General features: G+C 36.2%; 1 protein-coding gene across 4 annotated transcripts in view; it reads right to left on the bottom strand.

Annotated features, from left to right (window-relative positions):
- Positions 1-21576, bottom strand: part of RBM26 (RNA binding motif protein 26) — a 57386-nt gene that overhangs the window by 14927 nt on the left and 20883 nt on the right. For 2 of the 4 annotated variants that reach the window (XM_054189110.1, XM_054189107.1), the window contains exons 7-17: positions 21016-21255; positions 19403-19570; positions 18918-19058; positions 17774-17885; positions 16802-16961; positions 15240-15404; positions 11578-11709; positions 10481-10552; positions 7158-7286; positions 4882-4956; positions 4093-4263 (exon numbers count right to left, since the gene is read on the bottom strand). In XM_054189110.1, the coding sequence (XP_054045085.1) occupies positions 4093-4263; positions 4882-4956; positions 7158-7286; positions 10481-10552; positions 11578-11709; positions 15240-15404; positions 16802-16961; positions 17774-17885; positions 18918-19058; positions 19403-19570; positions 21016-21255 (1565 nt within the window). The remainder of the gene's footprint in view (positions 1-4092; positions 4264-4881; positions 4957-7157; positions 7287-10480; positions 10553-11577; positions 11710-15239; positions 15405-16801; positions 16962-17773; positions 17886-18917; positions 19059-19402; positions 19571-21015; positions 21256-21576) is intronic. The other 2 variants (XM_054189108.1, XM_054189109.1) reach the window with 2 other exon arrangements.

The raw sequence follows: 21576 nt of genomic DNA on the forward strand, positions 1-21576 counted from the left end.
AATTTTAACTGAAGGCTCTGTTAATTACTCACTTTCACAAAGGTCAGATGGGACTGATTGTTTTTTCTCTTTCAAATGTTAACAAAACAACGCTCACAGATTATACACATCTCCCTGTGAGGAAAGCTATCAATAAAATCAACTTTTCTACAGTTTGGGTATTTTGTCCATTATGAAATGAGTTTGCTTAAAATGTTTCTTCACTTTCCATATTACAAAGGAAATGGTAAATCAACTCAAGAACTTCATTAAAATTGTAATTCAAATTAACATATTACCTCAATCACACAAGGAAGTGGTGGACCAGGCTGCCCAGCAAAGGGCGATGTGGGCAAAAGAGATCTCAAGATCAAGAAAATGGGGTTGAAGGGCAACCACCTCAAGCATACACATGCCAATCTACACAAATGAGGGAGGGCCTACAGAACAGTATCACGGGGGAAGATCTCATTTGTCTCCTGGGAAATCAGTGTCTCTCTGAAGAGTCTAATACACACAACATGTGAAACAAAGAGAGGAATTACGATGCCTGTGCGCAGTTACAGGGCTACAGTCTCACCGAGACTACAGAAACATCAAAAAACAACTGGAGTGCTACACCAGATGATGTGGTCTCTTACAGCAGGACAAGCCAGGATGGTGAGGAGCAGGAGTTGCTCTTTGACAGTGCAGTATGAACACATGGAGCTCTGCCTGGGTACAGATGATGAGCTAGTCAAAAGTTTATAAATCAGGATTAAGATGGCAGACCAACGTGGGTGATGTCGCAGTGCGTGTGTACTACACACTGCCTGATAAGATAAAAGAAGTAGATGAGGCCTTCTTCAGGCAACTGGAAGAAAACAGGCCTCCTGTTTGAAGACCCTTGTCCTGGATAACTGCTGGAAAGGCAGATATTACTCAGCACAGGAAGGACATGGACCTGTTGGAACAGGTCCAGAGGAGGGCCATGAAGATGATCAGAGGGCTGGAGCACCTCTCCTATGAAGACAGGCTGAGAGTTGAGGTTGTTCAGCCTGCAGAACAGAAGGCTCCGGGGAGACCGTAGAGCAGCCTTTCAGTACCTAAAGGGGGCATACAGGAGAGATGGGGAGGGACTCTTTATGAGGGAGTGTAGTGAGAGGACGAGGGGTAACAGTTTTAAACTGAAAGAGGGGAGATTTAGATTAGACGTTAGGAAGAAACTCTTTACTGTGAGGGTGGTGAGACAGTGGAACAGGTTGCCCAGAGAAGTTGTAGATACCCCTTCCATGGAAGTGTTCAAGACCAGGTTGGATGGGGCTTTCAGCAACCTGGTTCAGTAGAAGGTGTCTCTGCCCATGGCAGTGGGGTTGGAACTACAAGATCTTTAAGGTCCCTTCCAACACAAACCATTCTATGATTCTACGATGATTTTCAAGAATCACATCCTCCCAAGATTCAGAGTGTGCACTAAATAAGGCAAAGGTGGCAGAAAGCCTGCCTGGATGAACAAGGAGCTCCTAACAAAACTTAAATCCAAAACCACGGTATACGAGAGAGAAAAGCATGGTCAGACCACAGAAAGAATATAAAGAAACTGTCTGAGCATGCAGGGACTGTTTTGGAAAGCCAAAGCCCGTCTGGAGTTGAATCTGGTAAAGGGGATGAGGTACAAGAAGAAAGGCTTCTGCAGGCCTATCAGCAGCAAAAGAACACTGTGCTGTGAAGAACATGGGCCAGCTGCTGAATGTGAAAGGGGACCTGACAACAAAGGACACAGGAACAGTCGAGGTACTCAATACCCTCTACTCCTTGGTCTTTACTGGAAAAACTTGCCCTCAGCAATCCCAGATACTGAGACCAGTGGAAAAGCCTGGAGCAAGGAGGACTTATCTTTGTCGAAAGAGAATCAAATGAGGAAACATTTAACCAACTGGACACACAAATACCTGTGACCCAACAGAATGCAACCATAAGTACTGAGGGAGCTCGCTGATGTCACTGCAAAGCCAATCTCAATTATCTTTGAAAGGTGATGACATTTGGGGGAGGTTCTTTGGGACTGAGAAAAAGCAAACATCACTTCGATCTTCAAGAAGAGCAAGGAGATCTGGGAAACTACACAAAGATGTAGGCCACAAAGATGATTAAGGGACTGGAACAACTACTATATGAGTAGAGGCCGACAGAGCTAGCATTGTTTGACTTCAGGACGAGAAAGTGGCGGGGGGATGGGATTTCATCCACGTATATAAATATCCAGTGTGGATGAGTAAAAACGACATCCAGACTCTTCTTAGTGGCACCTGCTGATGAACAAGATGATCCCCAGAGATCCCTTTGAACCTCAACCAGTTTTGTGTTATCAGATTATTTTCTTGTCTGCTCTAAGAATTTACTAGCCCACTCTCAGGGTAAAACAGCTGTAACGGGTTAAAATGCTGCATTCATGATTTTGTAGTCAAGACTTTACCAAGATTTCATGATGCAACTCGGTTCTTCATTTCTATGGGTCTGGATTCTTTCCCTTGCGTGTGACAAAACCCCAAACCGCCATTATTCTTGGATGAAAGCTGTTATAACCTATTCTTCCTCCTCAAATTTATGAAGCACTGTGCTCTACCAACAGAAGATTTCTGAAAAACACGAAGCTTTAACAATCAAATGCAGCTTTGAAAATATCCCCAATTTCTAGGGCTTTTGTAGTTCAAATTCACTCTACAAATAGGTAACTTCCTTCAGACCTCTCAGAAACATTTTCTCAACAAACAACATCCACTCTCTTTCAAAAACATTGCAAAAAAAAAAACCAACCCTCTTCTCTCACCTCCAAAAAAAAAAAAAAATTAATATTATAGTAGTGTCTGAATTCTGGCATGATTACTGTTAGTTCCCCCTGTAAAACACAAAAGAGTATTCCACTGCAAGTTGTTTTAATGGGTATAAAATGACTTCAAGAAATTATAATTTATGTCCATTTTCAGGTAAAAATGTGCTGCTTCAACATTTTCGTGACGGACAAATGATGTAAGAAGCTACAGTGAGTACATACAGGTCATTTCAATATTTTTGATATTTCTTTTCAAAACTGTACATCACTATAATTTACACTGCAGTTACTTTTAATGCCTGTATTTCTATGTAAAATAAAGCAGTAGAAATGCTGTTTCAAACCGGAATCTAACGATCCATTTAAATGAAATCTGGGTTGTAATGTTACATCAGCTTTTTAAAACAGAATTCCAAACATTAGAAGAGAAGATAAGCATTCTGAACATTTAAGAATGGAATGAAAACAGCAAGAAAAGATCAAGGCTTCTTTTCCAGTCTTCTATGGGAAAATACACTGTACAAAAAGCCCTGCTCTTTTATTAATATGCAACTCCTCGCTTGATAAAGCAAGCAAAGCTTGTAATGTATTTAGAAGAACATATCAATATCTTAAAATGTTATTTCTCAAAGTCTCGCTTAATTCTTAATCACCTTATGACCTGTTTTGGAACAAATACTTCTGTAAAAAGCAAAATGCTGATTTTTAAGAAGGTAATATGATTGCATCTTTAAGCAGTTGGGAAACTGGTTATGGCCATATATTAACAAGAATGATAGCAGAGGAGGGAAACTTCTCTCACAGGTACAACCCAAACATAGGTAGCTAGATCAAAGGAAAACTGACCAGGATAATCTTCAATCTAAAAAGATCCATATATTGAAAAATTTCGGTGACATTAAAAAAAAACCCCAGAAAATATCTGTGTTGCATAACAGTAATCCTTTTGCATATGAAATACCATTGTCATGACTTCTATTGAAAATTTAAGAAAGTGATAGACTATACAGAAAAGACTGGATAAGGCAAAAGAAGTAATCATAAGATTTTTGGGGGTATTTTTTTGATTTTCCAATTTATGTAATATCTATGTAACAGTGGATACACGTTTTAGACAACAGCATGGTTTTAAAATTAACTATGTTCCTTCAAAAAGAGGGCAAAACCAATCTCGCTTCAAAGACAACTTCAAAATTAAACCAGTATGGTTCTAAATACTGATGACGTGGCTGCATATTTTTATTCTGCTGAAATAAGCACGTGAATCCATCTTACTAAAAAGCTGACCAAAACTTGAGTACCTGAGTCTTAGTTTTCATGCTTTTTAAAGGAGCCCCTCCTCCTGGTGATACACCTTTTAATTCATCCTTTAACTTCGTAATGCTATTAGTCAAAATTTCCAGGGTTTTCATGATTTCTGCTTTGTCTTCTGACTTCATGGCTTTATTCTTCTCCAGCTTTGAAATCAGCATCTGTCCAATTTAAAAAAAAAAAAAAAAAAAATCTTTTACTTAGCAACTACTATTACAGATCATTACAACTAATGGAAGAACAGAATATTGCATTTCCTTTGCCGTAATCTTCAAACAACGTATAGGGCTTTTAACAGCTTACATTAAATCAAAATCTTTGTCTAAATCTCTGATTAATTCATTTGCTAATGAATTGATATCTCCATTTTATTTGGACAGATTTGCTCAACATACTTGAATTATTTCAAAATTTTTGTATTCAAATTCTGGCCTTTTTCTCCTCCTAAGCCCGAGTGCAGTCATGCACACTTTTCTACATCAATCTCTTCTGCTTTTGTCAAGTAGAACTCTCAGGCTTTCGCTTCTCCCAAAAAAACATATGCATGTTGCACACAAATTAGGCAATTTCAACTAAAATTGCATAAGCTTGTAGTTTAAGTGAACTAACAAGGCAAGTTAGATTAAAACTCCAAACTTAAAATAATGTGATAATACCACTCTAAGACAATACTTACTTTATAGGTCAGTTTTGTAGCTTACAAATTCTGAAATATTTTAAAAAAGTGAACCAACATTTTAAGACTGAATTGCTGACTTTCTTTAATGCTAACATTTTACCTTTTGTGTTTCAATGTGCTTCTCTAAGATTTCTTGCTTCTTTTTTCTCACATCTTGTTGAAGTCGTAATGCTTCCTAGAGCGTAAAAAAACAGAAATCACAGAAAGTTTCTAGATTTTGAAAAATAATACCAGAAGAATATACTATACCTGACAACTATACAGTAGTAGTAACACACAATAACAGGGGAAAAACAGAAACTCAAGGTACTAATAGGCAATATTTCAAATTATATTTTGGAAAACTGCATCACCAAGTTAGTGAAGGATCTAATGATCGTTCTTAATTAGATCTGTACTGTGAAGACTTAATTATTACTTATATACACATTAACCCCTTACACAACTTCACTGAAAGCTCAAAGGCAATACAATACACTACTGCAAGAGGTACAATATAAGAGTTTAAACATGCAAGGACGATATCTTGAAATGAACTGTAAATCAAGCCCATCAATTAAAGCGCATTCTCCAGTACAGTTACAAGCAGAAAGAAGAGACATTCTATTTTCTAAAAATAAAATGTTACCCAAAGAAAACCATCTCTTTTGCATCTGACTACTATAACTTGTAAGTGGTAAGTACTACCATTCAATCTGCTAAAAAGAGAGTCTTGACATTGCAATGGGCAAATGAAAAAGTAATTGAAACTCAAACTTGTGACATACTGCACTGAGGAGAAGCAGGATGAGATGTCACAGCTCCTACTAATGCTGCTTGAGAGCAAGCAATTGCGTCTTGCTCTCAGATACATAATGTAGAAGTCTTAGATAGCAGATTCTTGCAGAAAACAATTAAGAGCTCTGATAACAACATATTTAACAGGATAAAAGGGGAGAGGCAGAAGATTATTTTGCACCTCTAGATCACCAATCAACTGGGATCAGGCTGCAAGAGGATTATCTTATACAAAGAGGGTAAATGCACAACAGCCATAAAAAAAGAAATCCTAATAACGTTTCTGTATGTCTTCCCAAATACTGACAAAATCTGCTGCATGAATTGTTAGTTTTGCAATACAGCGTGCAATCATTTTTCTGAAGGGAAAGGCAAGATAAGACAAGGGGATGAATGCTAAGAAAAACTAGGGAGACAGGAGGAAAGGAGGGAGTGAGTCCCACAAAATCATGTTTTTCCACAACTAGTATTACAATGTAATATAAATCTCTGAAGAGAGGAAGGAGAACAAGAGCACATTAAAAAAGAGCCAATCACTTAGCACGTCTTCAGTGTCTTCTCTCAAAAAAACCCCTACAGCTCTTATGATAAGTCCATAATTTTATTAAAAGCTTTTAGCCATTTCACAGGCACTTAGTGTCTTAACTTGAAAGGTAAAGGCTTTAATTCTGAAAAACATGTTTCAGGGGACGAATGTGAAATGAAATCCCCAAATTAGAAGTGATTTCTTTAAAGTCTGGACCAATGCCACAGCTGACAAGCAGCTAAAAACTGCTATTTCAAACTATATTAGACATTACTTACAGAAGTTTACCAATAGGCTAAAATCTTTGTTTATTGGTTATACTGCTTTTAATACTTATGTTTGAATCTAACTTAGTATTGAACTCTTAATTTGTGTTTTGAAACCAGTAAGATAATGATCCTCCTACATTTAGTTTTTCTAAGCGGTAAGAATAAACCTGAAAAAGGAGCTTTACCGGTCTTTTTAGAAAATTCCAAGCAAGCTAAACTACAACTGGGGGACCTAGTCAACAACAAACGCATTTTTTTTGCATTTCCTCTGAAAAAAAGAAAAAAAAAAAGAAAAAAAGAAAAAAAAAGAAAAGAAAACCTAGTACTATGCAAAAAATAAAAATGGATGCAGGAGAACTATAGTTTGGGAACAATAAAATGCAGAGTCAGACAGTTCTCAGCTCTCTCAAGTGAAGAAACAATTTTGGTCACAAGTACAAAATACACTGAGAATAAAGGCCAGTCCCAGAAAGACTTAAGAGCGAACAGTAACTGTAAAATACTCCCTTCTCACTCACAATAGACAACTCATGCCTCAACATGGAGACTGCTTCCAGGAAAAAGTGTTTCACATTTTGAACTTCTACAGAGTTTTAAACCTGCTTGCACTGCCTGAACATACACTGAAAAAGTATCAGAACAATGCTGAATTTTCTTGTCCTTCGAAAAGAAACCATTACAGTGAATTTAATCTTGTAACTAGTTTCACCTATGCTCTTGAAATGAATATACATAGTGCACTATCTCTAGTGGTCACAAATTCCCAATCTAGGTCCATTTTATAAAGAAGCGTATTTAATTTACCTGTTTTTTCTTCTGTGCTTCATTAGAGTCTAGCACGGAAGTGGAAACAACAGGCAAAGATTTCTGTGCTGCCTTCAAAGCAGCAGGGTTGTACACAGTTTTTGTCAAGCCAGTAGAAGTGGATAAAACCTATAGGAGGAAATCATTTTATTTTTTTTGCCAGTGAATTTCAATTTTTTTTTAAACATGAATGCTTAAAAAAATATATAAGCGTCTTTTCTTTTGTCTGTTTTGATGATATGGAATATAAAAATTTGGCGTAACAATTATATTTGGAGTTGCTGAAGTTAAACAATTTTTAAAGAGGCAGCACCACATGAGATATATAAAAACTATAAATACCAGATTATAAATCCTTTCCATTGAGATTTTACAGGTACTTCCAAGTTTCAAATACATAAAATTTTATGTATTTGAGTTTAATTAAGGAAACAGAAGACTGAGATTTTCCCAAGAATAACTGAAGTTTTTCTTTTTTGTTTTGAAGTTTGAAATACAATCTTTCATGGCTGCATGAATTTTCCAAGGAAAAATTCAACACAATTTTAGAGACTAAGGTCCAAAGTAGATACAATTGCTCCTTTTCATATGCAGTTTATGCAAATTAAAGCTTGCACAATCAAGAAGTAGTAACTCTAGTACAGGGAAGTCTTCAACATCGTACAGCAAAGGAAGAGACTCCTATGTCTCTCTGTTCTCTTTCCTACACTTGCAATGAGGTATGAAAACTTCTCCATGACTTACTGAGAGCACAGCTGCCTGCTTTACAACCTCTCTAAAGTATACTATGTACATCTCCACAACACGTGAAGATTTGGACTATTCTGTTTTCTTATCACATTCCTTAAATGACATTTTGGCCACGTCAGCATTGAAAAATCCACGGCTAAGTGCTGGAGATAATATAGGCATGATCTTGTCCACCTTGTTAGCAAATCACAGCAATTATGCAATTGGTATCATTTCCAGGAGTTTAAGAACACTTTTTATATATATATATGTATGTGGAAAATTAAAAGATGCATGCAGAGTCTATTGGTCATCATGCACTCCATAAAATAGACACAACGCCCACCAACAGAAGAAAAAAGAAAAAAAAAGACAGTCAAGAAAGATTGGAAAGAAAAGATCAAGAGATCAGAAGAATTTACAACATGAACACTTTAAATAAAAGCTTTTCACTTCATTGTGCTATTTATACTATTTCTTCCCATAGTAGAGTACCTTCTAGAGTAAGCAGTACAGAGACAAGAACAACAAAAAAAAAACCACAAAGAAAAAAAAAAAATCAAAGCATGTTATGGGGTATTATAAAAGGTGATATAAAATGCTCCAAGCAGGCCATTAAAAGCGAGATGAAGGAACTTTTTTTAAGTTATTAAAGCACATTAATATATGCACATCCCAATTATATAGTTCCTATTACACAGTAGGTTTAGGACAGGCTACATCACAAACAGAGGACCAAGTCAAGTCAAAAATATTGACACACTCCTTTTGCCCTGAACTGTCTTCATGGCAGAGTGAACCACGCTTCCTCATCTTTTAATATAAGGAGAGATGCCACAGCAGATGTACCTGCATCAACTAATAGAGCAGACCAAGAAGCAACACATTAGTGTCTTCTAAATCTCTTAATACTATTCAAGAGAAGGAATAGTGTGAATCTCTTTACAAGTTCATAAATTGCAAGTCCCTGTACAGATCTGAAAAGGCCTCACGATGACTGTTTCACCTCTTTTTCCTCCTGTTCTTTGCGAAGCATAGCTACCTGCTTTCTTACTGGAATGTTCTTGTCAAACCCTGCACCCAGTCAGAAGCAAAAATACATCTAGGACATGACATCTATGTTTTTTGACAGCTGTCAATCTTTTATTGTCTAATAGTTTATAGAGTGTTATAACTGCAAACTAAGCAAGGCATTTCCTCATAAAGGGACAGCAATAGGTAAAAACAGGTCAAACAAAGTTTCATAACCCTACTAAAAATGACAAAGGAAACTGCTGCTTCACAACCAGTCCACTGAACAGCCTACCAGCTAATCAGTATCAGTCTGTACTATAAGACAACACGGTGGAAAACCATTTTAGCATGACTTTACTCTTTGTAGAGGTGTTTCAGGATAACTCAACCCTTATACTCAAAAGTATTTCCATTCAAACTGAAGCATACTTCCTATTTGTAAAGCAAGTATACAGCATGTATGCAAAATATAGTTCAGGAATACACAGTAAGATACTTATCTGCAACTAATTTAGGGCAACAAGAACGCAACTAATCAAACCAACCACAAAACACAGGCAAGGAGACAAGATCAGTGTATTGAAGTGGACAGCTTGAAATGAGTCAGAAAGACACCCTCTACAATTAAATCTCAACAAGAAACATTGTTACCTTTGTATGCTAAGTACAGCATAGTATCTTTGGAGTGAATTTTACTTGTTAGATTCCACTAAATGCATTAACAGTCATACTGAAGGAGGTGGGGGGGAAATGCAGTGGATATTTCATTCATTTCAGGTAAAGCCAATTCCCAATCGAAAAGATATATGCCTAGGTAGAGGAATCTTGTTACCAGCTAAAACCTGCTGCCTTTCTATCAAAAGTCTTCTCAAATGAATGTTGTGAACACTGGGGAAGGCTGTCCCCTAAGGTGCTAAACAGACCTGGAAACATGCATCACAAACTTTGCTACTAAAGTAAATACATCAACAACTCCGTCTTCTGAAAATTGCAACCACTGGGCAAAATACGCAACTCATAACCACCATTCAGATGCACCTTTCCCACCTTATGTTTCCTTGTCCTTTCTATACTTACTAATTTCCATTTTTATCTTTTCACAAGTACTGCAAATTGTAAGACCAAATGAGGGGCTAAGTGTTTAGGTTTTAAGGGACACAAAAACCCCAAACTGTTTTTATAGAAAAGCTTTCAACCCTTCTGTATGAGGCTGAAATGAGGTTGAACCTCATTCAAACAGAGTGTCAAAATTTATTTATTTTTTAAATTTATTTCTGTATTGTTCTAACAACTCGGGATCCCGGAACATATCTAGTTATTTTCATGACTGAATAAAAGGAACTACTACATTAAAACAAAAACCACGAAACAGCAGTTTCTGTCCTAACATATTTTATTCTTCTTGTAGTCCTTTCGCAATCTGCTGAGTTTTGATATATTATACTTCATAAAAATAAACTTTAACAAATAACTTTATTCATAGTTATGAAACAAACTTAGTATTGACACAAGGCGTTTTATAATAAAATTAATTCTACTGAAATTAAATGTGAGAGGAAGAGAACAAGACATTCTCTTACCTTTTCAGTTGTTGGAGTAACTGGCTTTGACACAAAACCCAGTCTATCCTTCACAGATAATTTAGTCACATTCTAAAAAAACCAGAACAAAATTACAGTTCAAATATATTTTACTTTATGAATATTTTAACCATTTCCTGTGTAATTACAAATGCTAGGAATTTAGAAAAAACATATTTAACTAATAAAACCATAGACTTTTGAGAAACAACACAAGACAAATAATATTGAAGTAGCTGATAAAATGAATTTTAGATATTTGATTTTACAGTTAATATACATCTATAACTAGACTGGAGAAGACAAAGATAAACTCAAATTTGGAATCAAAGATTAAAGTACATACTTTTTTGCAAGAAGTGAATGACATGTTAGTTGGCAAAGGATTATCTACACAGGCCCTTTTAATTATACTTCAGTTTCTGCATTTTATAATCTGGTATTTGTAGGCATCAACTGCAGAAAGCTGTTGCTTCAATTTAAACTACAAATGTTTTCTGAAGTGTGGTGATCTTCCTTTTCACAAGTAAAACTAAGTCATGGCACAACACTGATAATGAGATACTTCTAAGACAATAAAAATTTAAAGGTTATTAGTTTTTTTTCTCATGGGAATAACATGCCAGATTCTGTGGTTATTCATGTCATACTGCGGTTACAGTCTTCCTGGTACTGAGGGTGATGTACAAATACAGAAAAAACTTTTAGATGCTGACCATCCGTCTCTAATGGTTTTAGCTGTTTAACATATATAATATTAAAAAAAGGACAGCTTTTAGTTCTTTGGATAGAAACCAACTTTATTTTGAAATCTGAAAACTGCAATTTAACACAACATTGCCGAAATATTGTCAGAGTCTTCTGGGTTTTTTTTATTAATTAAAAAGCTATGATACTAAAAATTAAATACCATGCTTGGGTAAGAAAGCCAAATATCACTGCACTGAGGAAAGCCTGAATATCAAAACACCACTCACAATCAAATCAGATGCACTTACAAGTAGTAAATGTGTAGTTGCACTATGTAAGTAAATGTAATGGATACATTCATACATGATGGAACCTATAACAGAAACGCAACTGATTTTCATACATACCTGAGCGACTTCTGTATTGGCACTCTGTGCTTCTGCAGGTTCAATATTACTTGCAGGTACCGGACCTAATCGCTCCTTGACTGATTGCTTCACTACCGGTAAACTAGGTTGCGGAACTAAGGGTTGTATTACCTGTAATACCGCCCCACCCCCCAAAAAGCACATCATAATATTAACAACAGGAGGCTGCTACAATATCTAGTAATGTAGTTCAATAAATACACAAAGAAATTGCTGCAATGGCATTTAGATTTACAATTCTTCCTTTTTATCATTCAACAGCTTTTTCACCTGATGGCAAAAATAAATACTTAGTGAGATTTAGGATGTTATACTGACTATCTGTGTAGTGCATACAGCAATAACATCTATTTTGTACTTGCAACTCTCAAAAGTCAAACAAGTCTGGTCTATTTCTGTGAATCACATCTACTTAGACCATCTTAATTTCCACCTGTTAGAACTGAATAAAAAGTAATTAGCAGTCTCCTGATTCCTTTCACAAATCTTTCATCATCAACCATTTAGATACAAACTTGTATCATAAAGACTCTCGTTTTTTTACAGCAATATGTTGCTTTTCATCTCCCCTGTGTTTGACTTGGACAAAACAGAAAAAGAAAGAAGGATATGGAGACACGCAGTCATGGGACCGAGGAAAAATAATACAGAGCAGCTAATCTTTGAACCTACTATGGATATGCCCTGACAGCTAACATCTTGCCTGTTTTTTTCTTTGACAAAAACATTAAACACTTAAAAAGGAAAAAATATGCTTCCAAGCAAGCTTCCTGTCATATTTATGACCCTCAGGAGGTCACCTAATCCATTCCTCCACTCCAGGGCAAAGTCAGCTATAACTAAGCCATTACTGACAGTATCTATCTATCTAGTTCTTACAGATTTCCAATGAAAGAGGCCCTATCACCTCGCGTGGCAGAAGTGTTTCAGTATCCTTTAGAATTGGAAAATGTTTTTTAATATCTAACCTAAATCTCCTGTGCTGCCTTTTAAGGCCCGTACTTCTTGTTTTATCTACTGCAAATGTAGAGAGCATATTATTTCTGCTTCCTGACAGAAGCCTTTTATTTGATGATTTATTATGGTTGACTCCCACTATCTTTACTAAGTACTTCCACAAGAATTTTCCAAAGTAATCCTGCTGAGGTAACAGCAATGGTCAAGAAATTGTGCAGGATCAGATACTACTGAAGGGACAACTTGAAAGCCAACTGATTTTATGTAGAAAAAAATTCAAAAGCCTGTCTTTAGATCCTGACAGAAAAATATCTGTCTGGAAACCATTATAAATATAAGTGAAATTAATTTAGCTGTAATTAATAAATTAGTACTCCAGAAATCTTGACAAAAATTCAAATACTTATAGTATATGAAGTACTAGAAGAAAAGAGTTTCCACACTACTCGAAGATACGATACCAAATATTAATTTCAATTAAAAGGGAAGTAAGTATTCATCCTCCTGACAGGCTTATGAATTTAAAATACCTGTTTACTGACTCAACAATTCGATCATTCTTGTATTTTGAGGTAGAAGAATATGAAAGCATTGCACCTAAACTTTTAATTTCCTGTTTAAATTTTTCTTGTCACTGTGCGCCCTCTGTTGCCCGTAACAGACTTCAAACTGTAGTCTCCTAACACATGCCTTTCAGGCTGTCCTTTGTGAAGTGAGAACCCTTAATACTGTCACCTGGTACTAAAGGGAACTCATTCTCAAACCATCAAGGATTACTTGGCCAAAGGTGATATGCTGGGAAGCTAGTAACATCACTAAAAACTATAAGACTATTTAAAATTGATGTTTTGCAAAATCACAAATATACAGATCCAATATTTATTTGGAAATACACAGATAATACGCCAAGCTTGATAGCATAAACAGCAGACAAGCTGATGGCAATAACTGTTCAAGCTATCCTTCTCAAGAGATATAATGTTTGTATGAATACAAATGACATACTCCACTGCCCTCTTCTGGCTGATGAGATGTAAGTCAAGCTTAAAAAATACCATTTTGAGTAGCACTAGTTCAGATCCAGCATGACATTCATAAATTTGATTCCAAACTCAAGTCTATAGGATGGTAACTGGGGAGACAGTGAGATAGGCGTCATTAAAACTGCATTTTTGTAGATAAAAAGTGGGGCACTAGAGTGAAAAGAAACTGTTAAAATGCCCTACAGCAGGATTGCTATGGAAAACTGAATCACTGATTCTGAATGATGATGACATACGCCATCCAGAGAAAGAAGGAATTAAAAACTTAGAGCAGCAATTGAAAGAATCCTCTAACAACTCATTTGTTCATTATATTAGCGTATATAAATAAGTGAACTTTTCTTCTACAGAGCCTGCTTCCTATTTCTTAAGTGTAGAGTGAGTTGTTTCACACTGACAGCAAACCCAATGAAGTAGGATACACGAGTATTTAGAACGACTTGCTACAGCAGGAGCTAACTGACAAGACTCTTATCCAATAACCTACACAACCTGGGAAAATCCAAGCTTCCTCTTATGTTTGAGAAGAACCACTATGCCTGCTAATAAATCCGATTTGGCTCGCCACAGGTTATGAATCTAAGCTCCACAACAGTAACTGCTGTTTCACATTCTTAAGAAGTTGCCAATGCTACTATACACGTGACAACTACCAACAGGTGCTCCACTGTGCCATTCAATCCAAAAACATAGACTTGAATAGACTACTGCAGTTGGAAGGGACCTACAGTGATCATCTAGTCCAACTATCTGATCACTTCAGAGCTAGTCAGAAGCTAAAGAGTATTATTAAGGGTATTATCCAAATGCCTCTTAAACGCTAGCAGGCTTTGGGCATCGACTACCTCTCCAGGAAGCTTCTTGAAGTTTCTGACCACGCTCTCGGTAAAGAAACGCTTCCTAATGTCCAGTCTGAACCTCCCCTGATGCAGCTTTGAACCACTCCCATGCCACTAGATCCCAGGGAGATCAGCACCTCCCTCCCTCTCCACTTAAAAGTACAAAATATCCCTGATCTATTTCCCCAAAATTAGTCTCCTAATGCAGTTCTCCTCTTACACTGTCATTCGCATATCCTCTCTCTCTACATATATATACATACACACATATGTGTGTGTGTATCTGTATATACATACAGGTACCTTCATGTAAAATAAATTCTATTTCTATTTTCTATAGCAGTATGCATGCTAAATAGGAAAGGAAAAAGGAAAAGACGGGAAAAAACGGCACCTTTGGGAAGAAAACGGAGATTATCTTCCAAGAAAAGAAATGTAACTCTGCTGTCTGTCATGCTCACCAGAAAAAAAAAAAAGCCTATACTAGTTAAAGCAAAATAGATGTTATCCACCAGACAGTAGCATCAAATCTTGCTCCACATGAGATAACAACAGAGCTAAATTCTCTGTAAGTCACAGAAGGGCTTTCTTTAAATACCTCCAGTCTTATCTTGCTAATTAACTCCTGAACCTTGTGTCTGAAGTCAAAGAATCTAGAATTAAAGAGTAACTTTCGGAGAACTACATGAAGTATCCGTTATTTTAAAAGTACTTTGTTTACTTCCTATAAACATTTTTTAAAAATGTTTAAAAGATTATATTTTACATAAAATTGTAGACAGAATAGACTTAGATCCTGTACCTTCTGCGGAGTATTTTGAATTTGCGGTGCACTGCCTTCTCGATGCCAATAAACTTTAATAAAACGATTATTTAATACTGCTTCTGTACTTGATATAGCTTTCTTTGCTTCCTCGTGCGTGGCAAACTGAATAAGGGCACCTTCTGGATCACCCTGATAGGCAACCTAAGATTTAAAACAGAAGAACAAAACTTACTGCATGTAGGATTTTCATTTGTGTCTTGATTATCATAAAATCACTAGTTTCAAGGCTCAGAAGCTCACAATTTAAACCCAATATGGGTCAGCTGATAAATACTTCCCATTCATTACACTGTTTGAAAAGCCTCGTGTCAAGAAACAACCTTGAGATTAAGCTAATAAACTTTAGGAATAGTTAAAAACACCAAAACAAACAAACTGAAGTAAAATGCCTAAATAGTCAAACACTATTTTCTAATTGCAAATAAGAGTAGCTGTTAAAAGACAAGCAGAAACATCACTGAAGTAAATAAAATTGCTACAAAAAATACAGGGGTCAGTTAACAAATGTCCTATCTAGTACGAGAAATAAACAACAAAGTTCATTTTGGTTTTCCTCCTTTGAGTATTAACATATTATTTTAGACACATTAAGAGAACAAAAAATACCTTTTGGAAGAAGAGGATAGCTTGCAAGATCTATCTGAATATTTGTCTGTCTCTCTATACACATTCACACACAGTTTTACTTGCCTTACTGAACCACACTGCCTCTAATACACCAACATTCTTAGGTGAACTATGGAAAGGCTTAAGAAATATTTAAAAGCAATTAAGAGAGATTTAAATTCCCTCAGTGTTCAGACAGGCACAGGAGCTTTATTCTGTAGTCTTATCAGTACACACAAAAATATTCTGTTACACCTCTTACTTAACCTCTCAGTGCAAACAAGAAAGCGTACATAAAACCACTAGCCAGCATCTTAAACTTGTTGATAACGAAACATGATGAAAGATCAGACTGAGCAGCTCAGAGACCGGATATGAAATACTGACATTACACATACAGCCTGCAATGCGTAACATCAACCTAAGTTAGGCCTTAGTTCTTTGCATCTCTCTTGTAATCTTTCTCTAATTGTTTGCCTATTTCTGTTTATAAACGCGGGTCACTCGGATACACCACAAAGTAATTATAAGGGATAAACTATGGGACTAGAAAGAAACTGTATCACAGGGACTGCTTTCTGGATGAGAAATACAGGTTTTCTGTATTCACGATTTACCTCAAAAAAATACAGATGGTTTATGATATCCGATCCAAACTTGAGAAAAGGGTTGAAGGAAAAACACTTCAAATCAATTTTCAATGTTTTAAACATTGTATCTTAAATGTTTTATCTGTGAGGAAAACAGTTGTTCAAAATCTAAAAGACAACTAGAACACTTCACTTCTGCTTTTTCAATGACAGTTCCATTAAAAACAATGAGATCATGTTTAAGAAACATGTTTCAGGGAACCAGGTAAAAATCAACTGACATTGTCCTTTCAGCAACTACCTCAAGTCAAAGCATACTGCCTTCTCTTTGTTGACTCTTACCTGTAAGTTGACTAAGTTTCCAAACTTACTGAAGTGCTCATTAAGTTTGCTGATATTGTTAAGTTCTGGGGGAACTTTCCTCAATTCAAGTTTTGTATTTTCATTTCCAAACTGCAACTTCTTCTGGAAACCTGGACTATTTGTTCTGTTAAAGTTTTGCCTGCAACAAATAAAAATCAAGCCAGAAATCCATAGCACGCTAGCAAACACAATGTTAAATTGTATAAGCTTACATAGGAGCATGTGTGTATGAAACACAGAGAGAAAGATCTGCAGACTTTAAAAAAAAAATATGATTTTAGAAAAGTGTAGAAAGGTACAGCACACAGGCCCATATACCTGCAGTTTTCCCCACCAATACTCTCAGCATACCCCAGCACATAAATCTGTGAGATAATTCACAATAATTTTCTTGTAACAGCAAGTCCTGACCTCCACATTGCTTCTTTCCAAAAACTATTTCTCAGCTACTCATGGAATTTCCCCACTAACACTTTAAATAACTATTACTTGAAGGCTCTCCACAGTCCCAGTAATCTCTTAAAATCCCTTCCAACCTTCTGTCGCCCCAGGTATATCTGGACACTAAGCACTGCACCCTCTATTTTCTGTCAGTAACATACCTGGCAACTCAATACAAAATAGCAATGACAATGACACAATCCACATTTTAAAACTAAAATCAGTCATCTCTAACAGCCACCATACTGCAGCTTCCCTTTCTCAGATCGTTCCTGCTTTCAGGGAGTAGATCTCGGTATCATCCAAAGCAACTTCAGCTATCTCTATACTGCCTTTGAGAGAAGACAGTCAAATACAGATCACTCTTATAGTGTGATTTATTTTAGTACAGTCAGCTTCAGAGGTTAACTTGCTTGCAATTTATATACATTTTATATATCTTTCAGATTACAGGAAAAAGCTCCATGGAATTCCAGTTATTAAGGCAACCTTGTGTTAATGATCACTCACTTGTCAAACCAAGTCTTCTTTGTAGGAACTCCACCATCCCCTGCACCAATTGTTCTTTTCCTGGATTCAGCATCTACCACTATTCTCATACTACTTTTATTAGGAGGTTTTTCTGTAAACAGATGAAAAGATTTTACAATACTTTTTGTAATGTCTGTGTTAAAAGGTATTCCGCTCACATTGAACTTACATTGAAAAGTACAACTGTTTAGTTTGAAACGACTATGATCCTTTTTCAAACTGGATCAAATCTTGGCCACAGAGTTTTCTTAACTACCAACAGATGCCATGACAGATCAAAATTGCTAATAGCTTTCAATCTGTCACAGTAATATCATACACAGGAAAAACAAAAGAGGTGTGACAGAAGGCATCTGCCTCCTGATGACTGCACACACTGATTCACAATGTCCCCTACAATCCTCTGAGGCTCACGCCTTTTATGCTAACAACTCCATTCTACTATTATATGTCACACACAAAAACGCTCATGATTGGAAATGTACAGTACTCCAGAGCACTAACACCTAAGAGCAAGATTTAGGGATGGAGTGGGAGAGGAGTGGCTCTTGCTGAAGAACAGGAATCATATTGGGGGACCCCTCACTAAAAACATACCAACAAAAACATAGTAAGATTAAATACAAATATATACAAACGTAAACAAACCCACATTAAAAAAAATAGTTTTATTCCTCTTCCTTTCTCATTTTGTATGCTGCTGCTTCTTCTCAGGGCCATAGAACTATGAGGTTAAGATTAGTCATACACAATTGTCTGCTACCAGATAAAAATAACTCCTCTCCACAGCAAAACTTATCCTAGGAGTGTTACAGAAACATTAACATTTTTCTGTATAAAAGATATACAAAGTGACCAGTTATTACAGCCAAGTGTAAACTGTGCAAAACTCTAGCAAGCGCTTTCATGTACCTGTAAAAATGCAGAAAGGAAGCAACTAGAAGCACAATTTCCTATTCAATTAAACTTCTTTTAATTCCAGAAGACTAAAAAAAAAAAAAAAACCACAAAACAAACAAAAACCAAACCCCACAATGTTTTCCAGTATTACATTCTCTGAAAACTGCCTCAATCTGCATTAATGTAAGAAAACCAGCTAAACTTTGTAACTTTGAGAGCATACCTCTGGGTGGTAGATCCATATCACCTGATGTGAGTCCTATCAAATTTGGTCTTTGGGCATGTACTCTATGTCTATACATAGGTCTTGAAGTATTTGTTATACTTGGAGCTTCAGGATTATAGCCATCTGTGTCATACGTTTCTGGTAACAAAGAAATTGTCTAATTAAAATAAATTGCAGTTAAAACCCCTATGGTTTCAAATATAATATTTTATTTAATTACAACATACACATGTAAGAGCCGTATAACAACTATCCTAAAACTGCCATGCCAAATTTTCTGCTTGAACACAGTGAAACTATTATTCCACAGTCAAGATTCACATTTTACATGCAAATTTTACTTGTCCTGAAATAAGTTAGCAAAAAAGAGCGTTTAAGTTACTGTCACAGTGTAAATGACACACTTATTCTACCAAACTATGAAATTATAATCTCTAAAAAGTACAGTATAATATGAATCAATGTTATTCTATTTAGCAAACCTTGTGGGCAAAGCCTCAGTACTACACCTGCTGTAAAAAGAGAGGGTGGAGCAGGAGGCGGCTGGTGATGAATACCCGTTGTTACAACAGTAGGAACTGAGCTAGTTGCTGAGTTTGGGGGAGCATCCATGCCAGCAGGCTGCAATGGGGGAAGTGGAGGGGGTGGTCCTGTCAAAACCAAAGAAAAACACTGTGTTAACTTATTATCCGCTACACCTGCATTACACTCAACTCATAAGGAAATTGATCTGAAATGTTTTTAAGGCTATTCAAAAAAAAAAAAAAGGGGGGGGGGTGAGAGGGCATATATACAGACAAGATGTTGCACCATTCATTCATATGAAACCAACCCCACCAGCAAATGACTCAGAACTTAAGACTATAGAGAAAAGCATTTGAATAGTTTAACGTTTCTCTTCACACCTTCTTTCCAGAAGCAAAATTTAATTGCTAACCCAGTATTCATCTTCACCAACATAAGATTTTTGAAGCTCTACAGAACCCACTCAAAGAAATAAATTCTATTTTTTAATAGGGTATAACAAAAATATTCTGTGATGACAATAACTAACTTGATTGAAATTATTTTTCCAAATACCCAAGAAGAAACCTACAACTATGGTGGAAGCCAAAGGGATCTTTCTTAAAACTGAGGGGTTTTTTTGTTTGGTTGGTTGGCTTGACTTTTTTTACAACAGGTTACGTGACACTTTCAAAGCTAAGCAGTCAAGCCTGACCTTCAATTTAATCATTGTCAAAAACAGGTTTTGGAAAAAGACACAAAGTCACATATTTGGACTTTCCACACAGATCTGGAAATAGCATGTGAGGCAGAACTGATCACCACAGCAATACAGTTACTCTCTACACTAAGTGAAATAAATAAATTCAGTTCTTACCTAAATATACTATCAACCAGAAATGAAAACAGTTTAAGAAACTTTCAAGCAATATCAAATACCAATTATTCTTTAATAATTTTACCAAGTGGGACATTTAAGTTAATAAAAAAGAGAGAAATGAATAGTCACATAAAACTAACATAACAGTTTTTACACTACACAAGGGAACTGTATATTAAACTGCTATTTTACAAATGACAGCCAGGAACACAACTCTCCATGTAATTTTTAGTGCTTGAGCCAAAGTACTTTCCAATGAAAAAGTAAACAAGCTGGAGAATTTTCTTAGTTACAAGTTTAGTTTCGAAATTAATTGAAAATAATATATTTTCAGGTATAAATTTGATGTGGTGCCCAATATCTGTTGTTTCCAGGAATCTCCCTTCTCCACTAACAGTAGTCAGCTTTGGACAACTTCTCCTATAAAACTCAAGGAATTGAGTTTTGTCACGCCATGCTTTTGCTTAAACACAATTAAAATATAATTCCATAGTCAAGATTCACATTTAACATGCAAATTTTACAACAATCAACTTTGCAACAATTACGATAAAAATCAATCATTTTGGGGTAAGCTATGCCATAGTAGAGCCTAGGACAACTTTCTAAAATATAGTTGGCATTCTTAAAACATTTTTTTTGCACTGCACACAACCCATGTAACATCCAGGCTTTTCTACTAAAAGATGGGTTTTATTCTTTTTAAATTACCTGTTACAGGTGGAAGGCTAGGTGGTAAGGGGCCTGGTGGTGGCACTGGAGGTCTAAGGTTCACAGGAGGAGGACTCAGAATTGGTGGAGGGGGAGGAAGTCCAGGAGGAGGTGGTCCTTCGACAACAGGGGGCTGTGCTGGAAAAGGCAGAATGCCAGGAAGATTCACATCTTCTACCACTACTGGATCGCTTCCATGGTCAAAGGGGCACATGTCTCCTCTCATACAGAAACCCTTTTCTGAAACATCAAAAAAAATTTGTTGTTAGTATTCAACAGCTGTAGTTTGACTGACAGTAGGTATGACACATTCTCTTGTGTAATGCAGTACTTTGTAAATTAAGAGCTTCACATACCAGCAGAATTTTATATTAGAAAATGAAATTGGCTGTTTATTTTAACAGTCAGAACATAGGAAGACTGCAGCAAGATCTTAGCAGAATAAATATAGGAGTTACATTTTTCTTGAAGAATTAATTCAGCACTGCATTGTAACAAACTGTGAAAGCAAAGAATGAAATCCAGTTGTAATTGCATTAACAAAACCACAGTATTTCTAAG

This window comes from Rissa tridactyla, chromosome 1 (assembly GCF_028500815.1).
Source record: "Rissa tridactyla isolate bRisTri1 chromosome 1, bRisTri1.patW.cur.20221130, whole genome shotgun sequence".
Lineage (NCBI taxonomy): Eukaryota > Metazoa > Chordata > Aves > Charadriiformes > Laridae > Rissa > Rissa tridactyla.